At 38.3% G+C, this 16154-nt stretch overlaps 1 protein-coding gene across 1 annotated transcript; it reads right to left on the bottom strand.

Annotated features, from left to right (window-relative positions):
• Positions 1-12603: 12603 nt before the first annotated feature.
• On the bottom strand, positions 12604-15681 carry LOC117716969 (olfactory receptor 5P69). Its single transcript, XM_076918149.1, has one exon. The coding sequence runs from the start codon at positions 15666-15668 to the stop codon at positions 14724-14726; it is 945 nt and encodes a 314-aa protein (XP_076774264.1). The 5' UTR covers positions 15669-15681; the 3' UTR covers positions 12604-14723.
• Positions 15682-16154: the final 473 nt, after the last annotated feature.

Here is a 16154-nt window from a genome sequence, read left to right as displayed (position 1 = left end):
TAATTGTGTGATACTTCAACACCTGACTCTCACTAATGAACAGGTCAAAGAGACAGAAGTTAAACAAAAAATAAACTCACAAACATTATGAATCAAATATACCTAGCATATCTACAGAACATTTCACTCAAACATGAAAGATTTATCTTCTTCTTAGCACCCAAACAGAAAATAAAGAGAAATAATGGAATTAACAGGCATTATGAATCAAATGGGTCTAGCAGATATCTATAGAACATTTCACCCAAACAGAAAAGAATATTCTTTCTTCTCAACACCTCACATTATTTTTTCTCCAAAATTCACCCACCAGCTCAGCTTCACTGTTTATTTTTCCAAATGCTTTCTAAGGATGGTGGTTATTGCTGACAACTTACATCTCTAAGTTAGTTCTTTCCAAGGGTGGTCACTAAATCATTAATCTGCTTTAACAACAATGCTTGAGAAAGATCAAATGCTATTATTGTGAGTGCCAGTGATACTGTCCAGTGATGGGCTGGAATCCCCCTTAGAGTTTTCATACAATGAAAGGGATTTGAAGGCAGCAAGTAGAGAAAAACCTCACAGCAGCAGCAAGCTGGCAGGATATGCAACACTCAGGGCTCTGTCTCTTTAAGCACATACATTGTGGTTGTGCTCACTAGTAGGACACAGCCTACAGGTTCTAAAGCCATTTGTTGTTCCTCCTTCGTGGTCCTTGACAAAGATCAACAATTACAAACTGGGACCTCATGAAACTAAAAAAGTTTCTGTAAGGCAAGGGACACCATCAACTGGACAAAATGGTAGCCTACAGAATGGGAAAAGACCTTCATCAACACTATATCCAACAGACCACTGATATCCAAAATATATAAAGAACTCATGAAACTGTACATCAACAAAAATAACCCAATTAAAAATAGGATACAGATCTAAGCAGAGAATTCATGACAGGGGAATCATTAATGGCCAAGAAGCTCTTTAGGAAATGTTTAACATTCATAGTCATCAGAGAAATGCAAATCAAAATGACAGAGATTCCACATTATAGACCTCAGAATGGCTAAGATCAAAAATTGAAGTGACACCTCATGCTGGCAAGTATGTTCAGCAAGGGGAATCCTCCTCCATTGCTGGTGGGAACAAACTTGTACAACCACTCTAGAAATCAATCTGATAGTTCTTAGAAAATTGGAAATAGTTCTACCTGAAGACTCAGCTACATATATACTATGCATATATGTATTTTGTGCATATACTCACCAGATGCTCCAATATATAACAAGGATACATGCTTCACTATGTCTAGCCTTATAAGCAGTCTTATTCATAATAACCAGAAACTGGAAGCTACCCAGATATACGTCAACTGAAGACTGGATATAAAAAAATGTGGTTCATTCACATAATGAAATACTATTGAGCTATTGAAAACAAAGACAATATGAATTTTGCAGGCAAATTAATTACTTATTTTCATTAACAGGGATAATTCACATGAGATAGAGCCTGGAAACCACACTGTCATGACAGAGTTCATCCTTTTGGGGGTTAACAGTTGATCGTACACTTTGTATCATCTTCTTTGTGCTTTGTCTTAGAATATACATTATCAGTTTAGTTAAAAAAAATCAGCACAAGCAATTTAGTAAGAAGCTGTCCCCAGTTCTACAGCACCATGCACTTGTTCCTTAGCCATCTAGCTTTTGTGAACATTGTATTTTCTAGATCAACTATACCCATAATGCTGAGTGGATTCATAGTACATGAGCCAGCCCTCTCTGTGCATGCCTATGAAACCCAACACTGTTTTGTGGTCATTTTTGTGACAGCTGAGTGCTTCCAACTAGCTGCCATGACCTCTATATGGCCATCTTCTCATCGGTACTCTGCCCTCATACATGTATCTCCCACATATGCTTCCTTTTAGTTGGGTTTCCTATGTGGGTGGCTATGTGAGTGCTTGGACACTTACCTGTTTTTAAGTCTGTCCTTCGGTGGAGCAAATCAGACATATCATTCCTGTGACTTCTCCCTATGTTGAACCTGTCTGGTTCTCCATTATTAAACTCATACCCTCCATCTCTGCTGGATCCATCATTGTAGTGACAGTATTTGTCAAAGCCACATCCTACATCTAGATCCTCCTCACCATCCTGAAGACACACTCCAACGAGGTCCACTGCAATTTATTCTCCACTTGTACCTCCCACCTCACTGTAGTCACTCTACAGCAAAATGAATTCATAGTTCTAGCTAGCCCATATAAAAGACACCTAATCCCCATATTTTATTTGTAAACTGTAATCTAGGTTGGGCATGTTTGGAGCTATTCTAACTTATTCACCAGGTATAAATTCCTTGTAACTTCCTATTTCTCCTGGCCATGTGCTCACTTTCTATTTCCACTAATGGCAGCCCACTGCACCTCTGTCTCCCTTTTCTTCTCTTCCTCTACCTGTAACAACCCCTACCGCACTAAATCCTCAAGTTGAACCTTAATCCCTCCACTACCCAATCACCGGCTTTATCCTTTTATTGACTAGTTAAGTTAGGTAGCAAGTTTACCATAGCTTTATTTGTTATGCTTGAGAATCATCTGGTTGTGAGCAATCACATCTTGAGAAACAGCATTTAGCATTAGAACACGAGCAACATCAGAGCAACTCACTACACTCTACTGTAGAGCCATTGCTTTTATTTATATGATGCCAAAGTCTAACTATTCAACTAATCAGAGAACATTGGTATCTCTATTCTGTACATTGGTAATCTCCACCCTAAACCCCTTCATTCAAGGAACAGTGATGTAAAGGAGGCCCTGAGAAAGAGAAATGCTAAAATATATACATAGTATCTGGTATTTGAAGAATGTTATAAAGGTTTAGTTTATCCATCTGACTCTAAGTGTCTACCACATGGTGCTTAAGTTAACATCTTATTGTGCTATTCTAAATCTCATTGGTACATTTCTGTACTGCTCAAAAGCTATCTTGAAGTAATTAAAAATATTCTAACAATTAGAAATTTTACGTTTTAAAATTTATGTAGCCAATAATAATTTGCATTACTGTGTGTCAGCTTCACTCTAAATGGATACTATCTAAAACACAATAACATAGGAAGTAATATCATCTTTATTTTACAAATAACTTGTCTGAGGAGATAGTTAGATCATCATATTCATGTTTATAAATTGTAAGATTAACATTAAACCCAGAAAACCTGATTATACAATTTTTATTTCTACAGTCAATTTCAATAATAAATCTTTGACCTGTCATTAAAAACTCCCAATTCACAGATGAGAAAATATCAGCAAAAAACTGGACTTATATATACATTAAACATGTTGTCCAAAGTGACTCAAGTCACATAGTTCTGTCTTTCATACTCTGTGCTTATATTCTCCATTACATTAAATAATGTGATTTGGGTTCTGAAAATGATATAGGGGACTTACTAGATGGTACGCTGTATCACTGTGTACAAATATAACTATGGCATACAAACACTGAAAAATTGATTGATTTCAACTGTAAGTTTTTTTTAAGTAATTATATCTTAAAATTATCATGAACCATTTGGCTGGAATTCCAATCATGGTGCAATTAAATACATTAAAAACAAACATGTGGACTTGGCATGTTGTAATTTTATTCTATGTAAAGATTTACAAGGGATAAACTCTACAATAAGTGCCTTTTCAGAACTATAGGTTGTTAGGCATAGATCTTTACGTAGAACTTGCAGACAAAGATCACACTACACATACACTGTAGACAGGACTATCTTTCACATGAGTCATCACTATTATGAGTCAGAAAATAGTGTGTCAAATTTTCTACATATGACCTTACACCAGATTCTATCACAACTGATAACAGGACCAGAAACCAAGACCTAGATTCCTTCTCTGCTGAGATGGGGTTAAATATTACGTTTGGAGATGCTTTAAAGTATCTCTTTATCTTAGTTAGGGGTTTACTACCTTGAACAGATACCAAGGCAATTATTATAAGGAGAAAATTTAATTGGTGCTGACTTACAGGTTCAGAGGTTCAGTCCACTATCATCAAGGTGGAAACATGGTAGTGTCTCTGAAGTCATGGTGCTGGAGAAGCTGAAAGTTCTACATCTTCATCTGAAAGCTGCTAGAAGAAGACTGGTTCCCAGGCAGCTAGGATGAGGGTATTAAAACCCAGGTCCACAAAAACACACCTACTCCAACAAAACCACAGCTCCAAATATTGCCACTACTTGGACCAAGCATATACAAAACATCACACTATTCAAATGAATGTATTCATATTTTACTACCAGGTAAAACCATGCCATACTTTTTAATGAAAGGTGCTAAGCTTATGATCACTTGATCTTTGACAAAGGAGCTAAAATTGTGCAGTGGAAAAAAGACAGCATTTTCAACAAATAGTGCTGGTTCAACTGGAGGTCAGCATGTAGAAGAATAAAAATCAGTCCATTCTTGTCTCCTTCTACAAAGCTCAAGTCCAAGTGTATAAAGGACCTTTGCACAAAACCAGATACACTGAAACTAATAGAAGAGAAGGTGGGGAAGAGCCTCAAACACATAGGCACAGGGGAAAAGTTCCTGAACAGAACACCAATGGCTTATGCTCTAAGATCAAGAATTGATAAATGGGACCTCATAAAATTGCAAAGCTTCTGTAAAGCAAAGGACACTGTCAACAAGACAAAACAGCAACCAACAAATTGAGAAAAGATCTTTACCAATTCCATATCCGATAAAGGGCTAATATTCAATATATACAAATAACTCAAGAAATTAGACCTCAGACAACCAAATATCCCTATTGAAAATGGGGTACAGAGCTAAGCAAAGAATTCGCAACTGAAGAAACTCGAATAGCTGAGAAGCACCTAAAGAAATGTTGAGCATTCTTAGTCATCAGGAAAATGCAAATCAAAACAAACTGAGATTCCACCTCACACCAGTCAGAATGGTTAAGATAAAAAACACAGGTGATAGCAGTTGCTGGAGAGGATGTGGAGAAAAGAGGAACACTCCTCCATTGTTGGTGGGATTGCAAACTGGTACAACCACTCTGGAAATCAGCCTGTGGTTCCTCAGAAAATTGGACATAGCATTATCTGAGGACCCATCTATACCACTCCTGGGCATATACCCAGAAGATGCTCCAACATATAACAAGGACACATGCTCCACTATGTTCATAGCAGCTTTATTTATAATAGCCAGCAGCTGGAACCAACCAAGATGTTCTTCAACAGAGTAATAGATACAAAAAATGTGGTACATTTACACAATGGAGTATTACTCAGCTATTTTTTATTTTTATTTACATTTTATTTACATTTCAGATGCCATCCCCTTTCCCCACTTCCCTTCCCTAGAAAACCCCTGTCTCATGCCCCCTTTTCCTTTTTGCTTTTATACAACTTTTTAAAATGTTAATCAAAGGCTTTATACGTTTGGTAATGCTTGATCAGAAGTGTAACCCAATACCCAATCTAGATATATCAACTATCCTTGACTGGTGGAGACCAGTGAACATCTGCCTCCATGCCCCCTTTTTCTCTCTCATCACCTAGCTTCCTCTCTCCTTCATCTTCTCCTCTCCTTACTTCATCTCTTCCTCTCCGAACTCCCTCCCCCTTAGCTCCTCCTACATATCACCCTTCCTGTTAAAATAAAACTTTTTTCTCAAAATACAATTAGAGCATACTTATTCCTAATTGTACCAGTGAGGTACAAGATAGTCCTAATACCCAGTCCATCATTTTGTTGACTAACCAGAACCTTTGTCATCTATCCTAACTAAAACACTTAGTTCTGAACCTGGCTTTTTTCTTGGCTTTAGAATGAATGTCAGCTGAAAACCATCCACCCAGATCTTTTCTCTCAAACTAAATAGCCAGGATTGGCTATGAGACTATAGGTCTTCAACCCCATCAGAAATCCAGAATGACTGAGTTAACTGAAATTATGGGAAGCACTAAACATAGCTTCTAAGTCTTAGCCAATTTATAGAGACCGATGAACACCTGGAAAGCCCCTATACTACCGAACGTTGGAGCATCAAATCTTCAGCCTTCTGGCCCAGAATCATCTGACAGACTTTAGTGATGCAGAATTATTAAGGGCTGATTACTCTGTCTAGCCAGCTATAATCAGTCGACTATTCTGCAAGTGTGTCCTTTTCTGGACAGTCATTTGTCTGTAGATGGAAAGAGGCAATTCTTGCCTAGTGGCTGTCACTGCACAACTGGAGTATCTCCAAGGATGCTCAATTTCTTCTTAGAATCCAAGACAGGAAGCTGTCAGGAGCAGACAGGTCTCTAATCAAAATGAATATTAATATATAAATATTTGTAGCATCAATTCTATGGATTTCTGACGTTTTGAAAACCAACTATCCATGTAAGGTAACCTGGACTGCTGTCTGTTAACTCCTCTCAGATATTTCTAAATAAAATACAGAAAACACCCTAACATTAAACTCAAAGCCATGAATATGCTCTAGTCCCTTAACTCATTCATAGGCTAACCATCCCAAATCAATTAAAAAAGTTAAAGAAGGACTGGGTCTAAGCCTTGTATTCCTAAATGTGTTATACAGGCACAATGCCCATGAGAGTATCAATATTCATCTCACTTGTATATCAATAAGAAGCTCGTACCAATAAAAACCATGACTTTGAAATCAAAGTAAATTTTGTACCATTTAAGAAATTATAGCTTCATCTTGATATTAATTATACAGATTTCTACCAATAGATTATGGCTATGCAATAAGTCCTAGCTAGTCCTCCCTGTTCCAACAAAACCACTACTTTTCCCTAGAAAGACCGAGCAATATTAACCACCTTAGTCCCCAAGCCCAGGGAATAGGGATGCTGACTCTTCTTTAACTTCTTCAAGCTGATTAAGGGCATTGAGATATTAGAAGGGGTGGGGAGTAAATTGAAAAGCCTCTGATGCTGTGTCTTCACTGCATCCAGATTGAATTCTAGGACATCACAGGTTTGGGCAGGTCTGCTCAGTATGCTTGATGAGTAGATACACCAAGGCTGTGTATTCTGCAATATACAATTCTCAGAACAAGTTTTAGTATCAAGAAAAAAAAATTTTTCCTAGAAGGGTTGGTTCTAACAACTTTTCTTTTTTTCCCTTTTTAAAATAGGTTGTAATATTTACATTTCAAATTTTATCCCCTTATCCCATTCCCCCCACCACCCAGGAACCCCTTATCCCATCCCCTGTCCTTGTGTTTCTATGAGGGTGTGATTTTCCAGTTTCTATGATGCTGTTTCCATTAACATAAACTGCCTCCTAAATTTCTAAATCCTTCCCTTTGTGTTATTGAGTCTCCTATTGTTTTCTTTACTTTTTCTCTTTTTTCTCCTGTTTTTCATCTCTTTTTTAAATTGGGTATTATATTTACCTTTCAGATTTTATCCCCTTACCCCACTACCTCCCACCATCCAGAAACCTCCTATCCCATCCCCCCATGCTTCTATGAGGCAGTGCCTGCACCTACCCCCCCCCACTACTCCTTAGTCCCCAAAAAATCCCTCACCCACTCTGTGTTCATTTGTTATGGGACCAAGAAACTCCTCTCCCACCTACTATGCCCAACAAGGCCATCCTCCACTACATATACTGCTGGAGTCATGGGTCCCTCCCTATGTGTTCCCAGGCTGGTGGTTTACACCCTGGGGGACTCTGGTTGTTTGGTATTGTTGCTTTCCTCCTGGGGTCACAAACCCTTTCTGATCCTCCAGTCTTCTCTCTAAGTTCTCCATTGGGAAACCCTTGATCATATATGAGTGGTTAACTGTGAGCATCATCCTCTGAATATGTTAGTCTTTGGCAGACCTCTAAGTAGACAGCTATATCATATTCTTGACAGCATGCACTTCCAGCATTCCACATCGGTGTCTAGCTCAGGTGACTGTACATGGGATGAATACCCAGGTGGTATGGTCTCCTGATGGCCCCTCCTTCAGTTTCTGTCCCATGTTTTGTTTCTATATTTGCTCCCTTAAGTATTTTTGTTACTCGTTCTAAGTAGAACTGAATCATCCCCTCTTGGTCTTCCTTCTTCATGAGCTTCATGTGGTCTGTGGGTTGAGTTTTCGCTAATCCAAGCTTTTGGGCTAACTTCCACTTAACAGTGAGTAAATACCATGTGTGTTCTTTTGTGATTGGGTTAACTCACTCAGGATGATAATTTCTAGATCCATCCATTTACCTAAAAATTTCTCGAATTGATTATTTTTAATAGCTGAGTAATACTCCATTGTGTAGATGTACCACATTTTTGTATCCATTCCTCTGATGAGGGACATCTTGGTTCTTTCCAGCTTCTGGCTATTATAAATGAGGCTGCTATGAACATAGTGGGGCATATGTCCTTATTATATGTTGGACCTCTTCTGGGTATATGCCCAGGAGTGGTATAGCTGGATCCTCAGGTAATGCTATGTCCAGTTTTCTGAGGAACCGCCAGACTGATTTCCAGAGTGGTTGTACCAGCTTGCAATCCCACCAACAATGGAGGAGTGTTCCTCTTTCTCTGCATCCTCACCAGCCTCTACTATCACCTGAGTTTTTGATTTTAGCCATTCTGACTGGTGTGAGGTGGTATCTCAGGGTTGTTTTGATTTGCATTTCCCTGATGACTAAGGATATTGAGCATTTCTTAAGGTGCTTCTCAGCCATTCGAGTTTCCTCTGTTGAGAATTCTTTGTTTAGCTCTGTACCCCATTTTTAATAGGGTTATATGGTTGTCTGGAGTATAGTTTCTTGAGTTCTTTATATATCTTGGATATTAGCCCTCTATCGGATGTAGGATTGCTTAAGATCTTTTCCCAATTTGTTAGTTGCCAATTTGTCTTATTGACAATGTCCTTTGCTTTACAGAAGCTTTGCAATTTGATGAGGTCCCATTTGTCAATTCTTGATCTTAGAGCATAAGCCATTGGTGTTCTGTTCAGGAACTTTTCCCCTGTGCCTATGTATTCGAGGGTCTTTCCCACCTTCTCTTCTATTAGTTTCAATGTATCTGGGTGTCTGCTCCCGCTACCTGGATGGATCTGAAGAGGAGCAGAAGGGGGGTGGAGTTCCGCAGGGGTGGGGTTGGGTACCTGTGGAGGGGCCCTGTGAGCTTTCTACTCCCAGCTGTGGGTCTGGTGCATAGGACAGTGCGCCACTGGCCTTGCCTGTCTCCCTGAGGGCCCTGGGCTTCCAGGGATGGCTCAGGATATAGTCTCCCCAAGGGCGCAGACCTTACTCAGCTATTAAAACTAATAACTTCATGAAATTCTTAGGCAAATGGATTGAGCTAAAAAATATCACCCTGAGTGAGTTAAGCCAATAACAAAAGAACACACGTGGTATGCACTCACTGATATGTGAATATTAGTCCAAAAACTCAGAATACCCAAGATACCATTCACAAACAACATGAAGCTCAAGAAAAAGGAAGATCAAAGTTTGGGCGCTTGTCCTTCATAAAAGGAGTAACCAAAAACTCATGGGAGCAAATATGAAGACAAAGTGTGGGACAGAAACTGAAGGAGGGGCCTTCTGGAGGCTGCTCCACCTGGTTATACATCCCATGTGCAGTCACCAAAGGCAGACACTGAGGTTGATGCCAGAAAGAACATGCTGACAGGAGCCTGATATAGCTGTGTCCTTAGAGGTCTGCCAGAGTCTGACATATACAGAGGTGGGTGCTCACAACTAACCATTAAACTGATCATGGGGTTCCCAATGGAGGAGTTAGAGAGAAGGCTGAAGGAGATGAAGGGGTTGTAGGCCCCATGGGGAGAGCAATGATACCAACCAACCAGAGATCCCAGGGTCTAAATCATCAGCCTGGGAGCACATAGGTAGGGCCCCAGGGCCCCAGATGTATATGTATGGCCTTCTTAGGCGTAGGTGGGAGAGGAAGTCCTTCGTCCTGTGAAGGCTGGATGCTCCAGTGGGGGGGAATATGAGGGTAGGGAGGGAGGAGTTGGTGGGTGGGGATACATCCTCATAGAATTAGGAGGAGGGGAGATGGGATAGGGGGCTTCTGGGTAGATGGGGGAATGGGGAGAGGGGATAACATCTGATAAGTAAATAAAACATCCAATAAAAATTAATCTAAAATAAGATATAAAAAAAGAGAAAAAAAGAACCAAAAAAGAAAGGTGCTAAGCAAAGGTGAAAAGAAAGCAAGGTAAGTTAAATACAGAAAAGTACAAGATTCTATATAGGCATGTGTGTTTTTAAATTTCTTATGCTTCAATGCCTTAATTTAAGTAGATAGACCTAGAAAATTAAAAGAAAATAAGTCATAAACATGACTAAACTGAGTAAAATTGTTTGCTACTAAGTTTAATGACCTGAATTCACACACACACACACACACACACACACACACACACACACACACACACCACATACTACATACAGACCATCACAAAATTAAATGGAGAAAACATAAATATAAAGAAAAAATTAAGTATAGGGAAAGAATTAACACATATTAGCACTCAAATCTCACATCTGCTCCAACAATCAGAGAGGAAAGGTCTCAGTTTCCCCTTTAATTCATGACATGAAATTCCTCTATTCAGCTATGGACAGTACAGGTATAGTCATATCTAATCTCTTTAACCCAGAAAAGAAAGGCTCTCTATTCTCCAGGAAAGCATTTTGCATATCACCATAGCACAAGTTTCTCGTGGTGTTGTTAGGAACAATTAAATTGAGTGCCACCATTTATTCAGCATTTATTAAGCAATAGGCATTGTGTATGTACCAAAACAGCCAGGTTATCATCTGACTCCACATGATTACAGCCTTGTACAAACCCATGTGTTTCCTTTTCTAGAGGTATTTTGTACTTAAGTTTAAATGTGGGAAGTGAAAGAAAAAGCTGTAGACTCAAGGAAACTCAGTCTCAACCAGGGTACCAGGATTGTAGAATAGCACTTTTTAGAAAATAGAGAACATACACAAAATCTTATAATATAACTAGATAAAAATGGGATTAAGTCAATAGAAGAATGAGAATGTGTGAACATTAAGATTAATTAATTGGCAGAGCAGGGTTTGTGGTAAGTGTCATTTATGAAGCATTAAGAATGGGATAAAATTGGTTAACCAGGGAAGATATTTTCTCAATATGTTATATGCATGAGATTATCAAAATGGAAGCTACTCTGTGATATCCATTCACTAGTGAAAAATATATAAAAAGAGAAGTGGCTGAGAAATGAAAGTGGTGACAGATGGTGTCCAGTGGAATGTTTGGATAAATTTAACATCTATCATTCCAGGAGACTTACTAGGAAGCAAACACTAGGTGTCCTGAAGACAGAACCCATGTAAATCAGTTATATAGGGAAGTAAAAGATAAGGAAACTATGGATTGAAAAATATTACGTCACATAACTTTCTGAGTGTTAGATAGGAATCAATCAGAAAGGACAGGGTGGCATGACTCTCATGACCCAGATGTGGTGAATTCATACTATTCTCTTGTTGAGGTTCCTAGGTAAAGTAGGAATGCAGAGGCCAATGTGCATATCAGTAAAATCTGTTATTAATTCTGTGGCTGGCATAGGAACAGGCACTATCAATTCAAGACTGGGTACAGGAATTCCTTAAATTCCAATAGACTAACACTCTACAGTATCCTCAATAAATCTAAAAAAGATTTATTTCTTTTTACTTTTATGTGTATGAGTGTTTTGCCTTTAAGGATGTGTATCATATGTATGCCAAGTCCCTTTAGAAGGTAGAAGAGTGTGTTGAATTTTTAGACTTGGAATTATAGACGGTGGTAATGAAGGTTCTGAGAGCTGAACCCAGGTCCTCTGCAAGAGTATAGTGTGCTCTTAAACACTAAGCCATTGCTTTAGTATACATTCAATCTTCTCTTAATTCTATCCTACACACCCTTGTCATATATTTCTAGTCTGTCTGGCTTGTTTCTTTTAGTGTGTGTGTGTGTGTGTGTGTGTGTATGTGTGTGTGTGTGTGTGTGTGTGTGTGTGTGTAACAGTACAACTTGTATGAGTTTGTTCTTTCCTCCACCATACAGGTTTCTGGGATCAAAGCCAGATTATCAGATTATCATAGTGACATTTACTTTTCCCAGTAAAACTATGCTTTTTCATATTAATAACTCTCATGTTGGGAACTTTATGCCTATCTCTTCTCTATCTCTTCTGACAGCTTAGTCTTTAACAGTTGACAAACTATCAGACAAACTGACAAACACAAAATCTTTGCTAAAATTTTAAGGTGCTTCTGACTACTACACAGTTCTACTACATGAACTTTGGAACTTTAGTTATGTAACCCCCAAATTTCTAAACATAAAGATTAACCTCCCCATAAACCCTGAATCTGCATCTTTAAGATCCATGTGCTCAAATGTTTTTTGTATTTTACATTAGGTATTAGCTGAGCATGAATAGTTGAGAAGTAATAAGTTAATGACTAATAAGAAACATCAATTTATGTTTCAATGAAGATGATATGTTCATTATTTACATGTTTGAGACTAGTTTATGAGTAAAGCAGGAAAAAGGCATTAAACTCATCAGTGTCTTTATTCTTTATGAGAAATTCTTTCTGGAATATTGTGTCAGGTCTTTGAAATTATTTTACAGGTAGATACAGGATAAGTATTGAGCCATTAATTTCATCTAGATGTTTTTGTTGAATATTTATTAGATTGTTGAGCTAAGTACATATAAGAATTCTGCTACTAGATGAACCAATTCTCATGAAATTGATAGTTCAGTGGAAAGCACACTAGAGAAGAATTAAACTTTTAAATCATGGAATGTGGTGGGGAAGAATAAATAAAGATATGAGTAGTAAAGGTAGCTATGGAAGCAAGGGCTGGTGTTAGCTTTTGTAGGCTAACAATGAAATCCCCATGGGGAAAGTAGTATTAAAGCAGGAAAATAAGTTCTTGAGGGAAAAAAGAGTATCTGTGTTTTATTATAAAATGAATTTTAAAATATGTGTAGCCTAATATAACAGTGTTTTAAAAATATATGTTGTATAGACAATGTATAGTGTGAATACTTCAAGTACAATAACCAACAGCCAGAAAAGACATGCCTGTTGTTGCTTTGGTGACAAAATGCCATGGGAATAAATAACAATTTTCTTTCTGAACCTAAGTCTAACTCCACAAGATGAAAATCACACCTAATACCACTATGAGATTCAAAACCTGTGCTATACAGGTCATACCTCGGTGTAGGCTTAGTCTTTCAAAACCTACACTATTTGAGGTTCTTAAATGCTTCAACTTCCCTTCTAGCATACCAATTAGAGGTAGGAGGGAAAGAAGATTAGCAGCAAAAGGAGATTGTGGATCTATTTAGAAGTAGTTCCTTGGGAGTGATCCCACTCTTCATTGTCAGAATACCAACAGTCCAGTTTAATAACAAAAGCCAAACATAAACAGGTAGTGGTGGCTCAATCCAACAGGGATTCTACTGAATCTATTGATTCTGCAAGGTTCAGCTGAATCAGTATGAGTCAGCAGAAATGTCCAGAATCAGCTGGAATACCATGAGAAGTTCTTTGACATGTTTCTCTCTATGAAGTCAAGACCAGTAAAGACCTACAAAGACCAGTGAAGCATTGCATGGCATAGCAATGCAAAAGCATCCTCTCACTATTTCTAGGGTTCCATTTACATGCTTTCTAAACATTATATACACTCTCAAGTGTCTGTTTTCAGAAAAACATCACATGCCCTCTCACAAGACAACTTCAAGAAAAATATCATGTACCCTCTCACAAGACAGCTTCCAGAAAAACATTACATGACACAACTGAGTTTTTAAAGGAACCAAAAACTTCCACTTCATCTAGGGAATAACCCACCATCTTTATTGCCCTAAATGAATATAGTATTAAACCAGTTTGCAATGAATTATCATCATACTCATAGATTAGTACATCGCCTCAATCCTCATCATCAGGCTTCTTTTTGTAGTAGATAGTTAATATTAACTTATCAATGAGCAGATACTTAGGGACTATGGCAATTCCTATAGCATTATATGGTACATCTATATCATACCTCTTTCCAAGCTCAGGAAGCATCATGAAAATATAGGTAGAAAGATTAAAAGAGCCAGAGCTGGTGGATGACCACAAATAAAAAATGTTTTCAGGACACAAGAGAATCATCACAAATATGATCTCATGTTAGCTATGTTGGCATGCACAAGCTCAAACCAGACAGAATCAGAGCATGGAGAGAGAACACAGGCCTGAAGTCCACTGGTAGCTGTGGAGTTATTGGCAACTGATGCATTCTAGAAGGAAAGTCAGTTTTCTATAAGGGCATGACCCCTGTCAGGTTAACATGCTTCAGTCAAAGCCGAAATATCTAAGTATGTACAGATAGCACTAGATGGGTTTGAGACAAAAGAATGATCGGGTGTGTAGGAGATGGAGTTATAATGAGAAGAGTTAGGATAGAGGGTAAATACACAACACACACACACATACTACATTGTATAGTATTCTCCAAAACACATTAAAATACAAAAGCAAAATGAACTAAATATATAAGCTATTTATACTAGGAGAAAGGGGAGATAAGGACAAAAAGACTAACAAAAAGGTGAATGACCAAATTTGAAATGATATTCCTGTTAGTCTGGGGTAATTACCATTATTATATTAGGTTTTATAGATTATTCTAAGTAAATATTTTCTTACCAAGAAGTCTCTTCAGAGCACCTTTAATCTCATTATTTCTAAGGCTATAGATAAGAGGGTTCAACATTGGGATCACCACCATGTAGAACACAGAGACCACTTTCTTCTGATCAGTGGAGTAGTTAGACTTGGGGATCACATAGATGAATGTGACAGTTCCGTAGAACAGAGTGACTGCAGTGAGGTGGGAGGTGCAGGTGGAGAAGGCCTTGTGTCGGCCCTCAGTGGAGCGCATCTTCAGGATTGTAATGAGGATGTAGGTATAGGAGATGAGTATGATAAACACTGTTAGCATAGTGACTGAGCCAGCAGAAAATGAGGTAACAACCACAGAGACACTGACATCAGAACAGGAGAGTTCCACCAAAGGAGCAAAATCACAGAAAAAGTGATTGATTCTATTTGGTCCACAGAAGATAAAAGAAAAGAAGGAAAGGATGAAGGAAGAAGCATTAAGAAACCCACCTATATAAGATCCTGCAACCAGTTGAATACAGACTTGTGTGGACATTCTTGCTGAGTAAAGCAGTGGGTTGCAGATTGCCACAAAGCGATCATAAGCCATGGCAGCCAGAAGAAAGCATTCAACTGTCCCAAAGAAAGCAGCTGAGCCAAACTGTATAGAACATCCAAGGTAGGAGATGGTATTTTGCTTTACCAGGAAGTTGGTAAGCATATTGGGTGTGACAGAAGATGAGTAGGCTATGTCTACAGAAGCCAGGTGGCTGAGAAAAAAGTACATGGGATGATGGAGCTGAGGAGAGACTCTGATGAGAAGGATGGTGCTGAGGTTCCCAGACACAGTCACCAGGTAGATGCACAGGATGATGGTGAAGAGGACAACTCTAAGCACTGGGTCATCTGTTAATCCCAATAAAATGAACTCTGTCACTGCAGTGTGGTTCCAATCCTCCAGGAAAGCCATGGGACAGAATAGCTGCTTCCAGGGCAAGACTGTGATGGAGAAAGTACAGGAAGAGATTTATAAATAGGTCTCTTCCTTTTATTTAATTCTGACAACAGGAACATTACTAACTACTATATTATTTAAAATCACATCAACAATGAATGTTTTACTGAGATTGTCATTATACATTTATGTACAACAATTTCTTCAAAATTATTTAAGCAGAAGTGCTAGAAACGTACTACAAATAAAAATGTTATTTATATTTATTTACAGTAATACATACTCAATTGTCTTTAAGGATAAAGTTTAAAATTATGAGGCTTGGACTGGTGAGATGATTTGGCAGGTAAAGGTTCTTGTTCCAAAGCCTGACAGCTTACAGCTACAGTTTCATTCCTGGAACTCACGAGATGGGAAGAAAGAACCAACTCCTAAAAGGTTTTCTTTGCTATGTTACCAATACCACTGTCTCACACAAATAAATAGAGAAATAAATAAATA

This window comes from Arvicanthis niloticus, chromosome 1 (assembly GCF_011762505.2).
Source record: "Arvicanthis niloticus isolate mArvNil1 chromosome 1, mArvNil1.pat.X, whole genome shotgun sequence".
Lineage (NCBI taxonomy): Eukaryota > Metazoa > Chordata > Mammalia > Rodentia > Muridae > Arvicanthis > Arvicanthis niloticus.
The sequence above is the reverse complement of the archived record's forward strand: the minus strand, read 5'-3'. Positions and strand labels throughout refer to the sequence as shown.